Source organism: Triticum dicoccoides, chromosome 4B (assembly GCF_002162155.2).
Source record: "Triticum dicoccoides isolate Atlit2015 ecotype Zavitan chromosome 4B, WEW_v2.0, whole genome shotgun sequence".
In the NCBI taxonomy this organism is placed as follows: domain Eukaryota; kingdom Viridiplantae; phylum Streptophyta; class Magnoliopsida; order Poales; family Poaceae; genus Triticum; species Triticum dicoccoides.
The window spans coordinates 26489723-26496599 of record NC_041387.1 but is presented as its reverse complement, the minus strand read 5'-3'; the positions used below and the strand labels follow the sequence as shown (position 1 = coordinate 26496599).

The 6877-nt window shown below is 43.9% G+C and overlaps 1 protein-coding gene across 1 annotated transcript; it reads right to left on the bottom strand.

The window, feature by feature from the left end:
• Positions 1-2702: 2702 nt before the first annotated feature.
• LOC119293262 lies at positions 2703-4211 on the bottom strand. Its single transcript, XM_037571789.1, has 2 exons — positions 3646-4211; positions 2703-2792 (listed from the first exon to the last, which is right to left on the bottom strand). The coding sequence occupies exons 1-2, from the start codon at positions 4208-4210 to the stop codon at positions 2785-2787; spliced, it is 573 nt and encodes a 190-aa protein (XP_037427686.1). The 5' UTR covers position 4211; the 3' UTR covers positions 2703-2784.
• Positions 4212-6877: the final 2666 nt, after the last annotated feature.

Genomic DNA, 6877 nt, shown 5'->3' with positions numbered 1-6877 from the left:
GCACATACTTTGCAATCAGAAAAAAGCTTCATCAAGTATGTGACACGGTGAAAGGGAATACAACATACAAAATCTAGATACAGAATTCAAGATAATAAAGCTAGATGGAGCTAACACGACACAATATGCTTCATCGTTTAGCGGGTACTCCCATGCATATACTAAATCATATAGACATACACTTCAACCATCAGAACTATGCCAGAACTGGAACTGGTTTGTTCTTACATGTCATTTCCAGTGAGAAAAGGGGGATGCTATACATTCCAAGTCGCAAAAATTGTCTTAAAATTATAAGAAGCAAACTAAAAATTATAAATAATCAGAAGAAGTGCTCCCGCTGAGCGAAAACACATTGCATCTGAACAATGCAAAGCAACTGCAGCACATAAGCTAGCACCTTATTCATGCTTTAAAGGTGTACAGTTTGACCACCTACTCGTAGCTACTATACACATTCACAAGACATTAGGCCTTTCATGTAATATTTTTCTAGGCAAGAAAACATTGCTATATGACGTAACTCGTAGTAGTAGGTAAATTCACAAACTATGTATGTTGTATCAATGACTCTGCTGTAATCAAACTTTGAAGCTACAATCTGATAAAGGAATAATATGAACTTCAGTTAACTGATGTAAAATAACAAAAAGAGGCATGTCTAAAGAACACAATGGAAGAATAGAAAAATGCATCTAGAAGATTACACATGATCTAATCATATACCTTGCCACCCAAAATTTTGCCTTTGTCGTATCAATGAGTTTGCTGTAAATGAGGAAGTAGTAATTTTTGCACGTACTCTAGGTGTTTTGTCATCGGTTGAACGACAAGCTTCTTCATTTTTGGAAACTACACGAACAAGACAAAACATTTGTTCACAGTAAGTTAGTAACCCTAAAGGATCTACCTACTCGGAGAAATTCATAAGAACAAACTACATATACAGTAAAACACAACGAGCTCTGAATCAAAGTATAACTATTTGAAAATCTTTGGAGAAGATCAAACAATACATCATTGCATCACTACTCGGGGTCACTAACGGAGGCGCCAATTCCTTCGAGCTGGGGAAAGGGGAATTGAAGGTGCTCAGCAGAACTGGAAGGGGGAGAAATGAAAACCTCAAACACTACCATTTGGAGAGCAGAGGATATATATTTAGGCACTCACAGAAATAATCACCGGAGTTCCTGTACAGATACAAGTAGGTGGTGGCATCGCCGTCTTAGCTCGGTTGTCCAAGCAACACAGAATGTCCTGATCACCACACAGTTGAAATTGAAAGTGTTTGCAACTCTGCAAATTATATACATATCCAACGATTTAGTTGGGAGTTTATTCTGCACCATTTGTGAAAACACACACTCACAAGCAATTCGTTGAGTAGACACCGTGAAATAAAATTATATTGTGAAAAATACTATTTATCAAACAGGTGAAACAAACTAATCAGGTGCATCTCCGTAAGCAAAGAAAAAGGCAGACCAAAATCTATAGGATATGAGACATATATATCTCTTTGTTTATATATAGACACACACACACGTCATAATACCTTGACTTTCTTCCAGAGACTAAACATTGGTTTGTGGACTAAAAACTCAGAGAAAAAATTACCAGAATGGGTAAATGAGTAATGGAGCAAACATGCACATTACCAGAGATAAAGTTGATCTTTATTTGACATTCAATCAAACAGTCCCAATCAAATTTAATTTGGGGCAGGGTAGAAAGATGCAAGTCATAATAGGGAGAAAAGCTATCAAGAATGCCATGCTGCTTGTTGCGACAAATTTACCATGTTACACCTTTTCGTGGAAGGGTCAAAAGATCTGGATACGCTTATCAGAAATTCTTAAATGATCAGTTCAAACAAATTATAGAGCCAAAGCAATTCAAAATTTAGCATTATGAAGGAAAGGCTCGTGATTACTATGCAAATACGAAAGGCACAAGATTACTACGAAGTAGGATGACTGTCTGCCAAAGGCAAAAATAACTCAGTTTTATGCTTTTCTAAACTAAAGCAGAAACGACCGTACAATTGCAGGAGAAAAATTGATGTATGCTTTTTCTAACCTCAGCAGTAACGAACACACAATTGCGGCAGACAGGCTTGGGCATCACAATCGAGAACATCTATCACCAGCATACCGCACCGATTGCGACACCTCATGTTGTCATGCACGCAGTAGCAGGCCTAGCAGCACAGATCAAAGAGTATTATATAAAACTGTAGCAATTCATATGTAAACCATTATTTTTCAATCACACACACAAATAACTAAATTGAATCGATAACAAACTTACAAAATATAGCTGACACCACTAATGTAGTAGGCTACTCAATGCCACAATAAACAAAACCAATCAACCAGGTACTCAAGTAGCATTATTTACAACAGTAGTGACTTCAGATTCAAAAGGTGTAGATAGAATGAACAAGCTTAATATCTAGTCTTTCTTGTAGTCTAACCTCACCCGACATTGATGCTAGATAGATGGAATTGCACATGTTTAAACTTGGTTCTCCTAGTATCGAAAATCTCCACATGCATCAACTAATTAATCAGTGGCAAAAAGGAGCTTTCAATGGAAGAGAAAGAAATAAAAACCCTGCAGAAAATTGACGGTTGGCAGCAGTGGACGGGAACGACCAACAATAAAACAACAGAAGCTTGTTTAGTCAGCCTGTGTACCATGACCTGGCTCATCATAATAACATCTTCTGCAGTCAAGGAAAGCAAATCAAAACCCTATGTGTACCATGAGGTGCATACATCACATCTCTGCACACAAGAAAAAAAAATCACCAGATCATTCAGCAACAGGGTGACAAGCACAGACAGAAGAAAGAAGAAATCCATAAACAGAGAAGCTGAATCAATCTCTCCAAAAATGAAAAGAAAAAATGTGCACACACACGCACATATCAGCCAGTTCTAGCATGCATCGATCCATCAAAGCATTAAGCCATCAGCCACCCATTAGAGAAGTGAAAAATGAAAGGATTCAAACTTACGCATCAATCCATCTAAGCATCAGGCCAAAGGCAGCGGGAGCGAAGTGCTCTGATGAATCCGCTTTGCACAACTCTGATTCCCTTGCGCATCTCGGCGGCGACGCAACCCCGGCCCCTTCACTCACCTCTACTGCGGCGCTAACCTGACCCCCTTTCTCTACCTTGTCCCTCCTCATGTCGCCCCCGATCGACATCCAGACAAAGGGCGCACATAGCTTGGGACCGAGCTGTGCGTGGCAGTGGATCCACGGCGGCGGCGGCATCCTGGGGATGCTGATCCATGACGGGTGATGTATCCTAGGCTAGGCGGGAGAGATTGCTCTTGCTTTACACATTGAGAGAGACAGACACAAGGGCTTGATTCGTTCCTCACATGCAGGCTAGGCGGGAGGATTAGATAGCTGTTGTTGCTGTTATTTTCAAACTCCCATCAAGTGTTGTGTAGACTGCTAGTGAGATTTAATCACACTGCGTATATATGCTCAACCAAACATGCAGGCCAGTTCAAGATGGATTATTCGCCAGTTTATCCTCATCCTAGATCCATCACTACCACTAATCGACACATCAGCAAGCTGCAGTTTTGGTAGGGAGGGGAAAGGAAGGAGGAGGAGGCGTACCTTGGGCGTACAGGTCCTGCAGCCCGACGGGAGGGAGATGCTGCAGATGTCGCCGGGTCGAGGTCCACCGCCGCAACAAGCACCCCCATACGCCTTGCCCCAACACCGAGAGAAGGGGTTGGATCCCGATGCTGACGGCTAGGCTAGGGTTCGTCGCCGGCCTCCATCCGGATGTTGCGGGTGCGGATCCGGCGCCGTCGTCGCCGTAACAGATCCATGGCCATCTCCACGCCCCCATCATCCGGATCCTCGTGATCCACGACGGCCGCGTCTGCCCGGATCGGCGTTGGCGGATGCGGCTGCGAGATCGCACGAGAGGACGGCGGCTCTGTGTCGTCGAGGGGATCGATAGGTAGCGCCGGAAGTGAGGGAGAAGGTGGGGCGGGGCGACGCCAGGATCGCAGGAGGAGATGGGGGGCGGGCGGCGCCGGGAGCCAGGGAGGAGGACGGGGCTGGCGGCGTCGGGCGGTGGCGACGGGATAGGCCTCGCTCGTGCGTGCGAGTCGCCTGATTTTTTGTCGTTGTTTTTTCTTTCGTAGGTCTTTTTTCGCTGGTCTTTTTTCATTGAGGCATGCGAGTGCGAGGCGTGCGAGGACCGGAGGCATCGCTCCGTTTTTACGTGGTTTTGGTTGGTTTTTCTTTTTGGTACGGGAAAGAGGGAGGTGGGATTGAGGACGAAAATAAACCGGACAAAAATGATGGGACGAAAAAAAACCTGGAAACGAGACTACCAACTGCTCCATTAGGAGTAGAGATGTGGGAGACATGAAGGACAAATTACACAACTATTGCAGTGCTTAATCATCACTGTAGGTCTCCCATCAACAGTCAAGCTCACTTTTCCGGCAAAAAACAATAACAACAATAACAATAATCAAGCCTTCCTCAAAAACGTTGGGCATTAGTATGTAATGCAAATCCTGATGCATTGTGAATCGCAATCATTTGATCAAATCGGGGATTTGGTGAATCATTGCTACTACGCATGGGATCTGTATGGCTGCCAAGAGGACGATAATTAACAGAACAAAACAGACAGCACACACCTCCTTTCTTTTTAATTCATCAATCATGGCTATTTTTTTAAATAATACTTTTTTAATAAATTTGAGAAATATTACACCGTCTACATTTATTTCAAAAATAATACGGCGTCCGCGTTGGGGAAGCCGATTGACTTCTGTAGGCCAGCGGTAAGCCGAGTAGGCCCAATCGGCCACCAGTAAGCCGATTAGTGCCTTGTGCATGCAGTCGGCCTCCGCAAAGCCGATAAGTGCATGAGCTGATTTGCTAGCTAGCTTTCCGTGCGTGTGTGCATGCAGCTGATGTATTAATCGATCTAGCTAGTTTCCTGTGCGTGTGTGCATGCAGTTGTTGTAATCGATGAGAGGGCCAGCTTTTACACTAGCAATACGTTTTGCCGTATACGCTTGACCGGCCGGAAAGTACTCGGCTGTAGCTTGTACGTGCGTAGTCGTCAGAAAGTACTCTACGGCTGCAGCGCTAAGGTCGGGCCTGTGCCAATTGTTGGCGCAGGTCCCTTTGACGTTGAGTACTTTCCGACGACGGCGACGAACGACAACAACGACCGCGATGAACAAAGCAAAGCTGACTCATTATCGACCAGCTTCAAGTGTACTCCCTCCGTTTTAAAATAGATGACTCAATTTTATACTAAAGTTAGTACAAAGTTGGGTCATTTATTTTGGAACGGAGGGAGTAAAAGCTAGCCCTCGAGCTAGCAATCAATTTTTCCGAGGACATGAACTAGTATTTACTAGTACTTCTGGCTGGAACAATCTTCACGAGACACATACGTAAACAACATCTGGTCGATCGTTCCTTTCCGGCCGGTCGAGCGTATACGGCAAAATGTCCACGTATACCACAAGCACCCTAGCTGTCTGGTGGATCGATTGGGCAGAGGCTAGCTAGCTAGCTTATCAAATGGGATTAGCACAACTCACGCTACGTATGATGCATGGGCCATAAGCCAACTGGACCCAGTCGAACCTAATCGGCTACCCCGTGGCCGACTGGCCCCAGTCGGATTACAGCAAGCCGCCGCTGTATTGTTTATGTAATTTCTCAAAACAGTGTATTATTTTTCACATTTTATAAAAAAAATGTATTATTTTAAAAAAATTAGCCATGCCCATGGGCATGTTGGTTGATCCAGTGAGGACCAAGAGCTTCAGGTCTGGTGGTTGCTCAGTCTCGCTGGTAAACGTGAAAAACGACAAAACTAGCCCTTTTATAAAGTTCAACACAAAATGAACCCGATTTGATTTTTTTTCTCACAAAGTGACCTTTTGCCTGACGTCTGGGCCCAGGGTATCATACTAGACATCACAACGGCTTGGCGTCATAAGATCATCGTTGTCTCGCCACGTCAGACATGCCTGGGAGCATGACGCCACGGCCTGGGGCGCCATACTCAATGGCACGACGCCCCAGACTAGGGCGCCATGCCCCTTTGCATGCTACCACTTACCTTGCATACATGAGCTGATCGTGGTGCCGCGCAAGAGCTTAGTTTCTTTCAATTTCATGTACTCCTTCCTTTCCAAAATTAATGACCCATCTTGATTAAGTCCATCGTACGTATGAAGTCCATCCATCAATGGCTAGCTAGGTAGCTACCGATGCGTTGATTCCTTACCAAATGTGCCGCACCAGTCGATGCTATTACATGATTAAGTAGTTATATAGCGGGTATTCATATATGTATACGTCGCACTTGCCGGCCGGACCGTAGATACTTGTATACATACGCTATATGGTGTTTGTATACATGCAGGTACTCGACCGGGTTCATATGCGCGAGCATGTTGGACGGCGCAGGTAGCCAAATACATATATGAACTCTAGGTCACGCCAAGCCTTGTCACGTTGTATATATATTACCTGCACAAAATTCAGAAGTAATGGGGTTAAGTAACTAACAACCAAAGTTGAGGCTGTTGCAGCAAACTACAGTGCAATATTTCACATAATAACTGAGATAGTATTCCTAAAAACACTGAGATAGTATAATTCATTCTCTGTATTCTTAAATTTGGAAATCTGTTTTTTTATTTGGGTATATAATTTGTTTATCTTCTTTGTGAGGTACAGGACATCTATATCACCGGTCACAAAAACATGACTTAGATAGAATCCTCAAAGGGGTCATATATGTCCGAGCTGACCGGTGACCCAATCCTATCCGCGTTCCATTTCCTTACCCTTC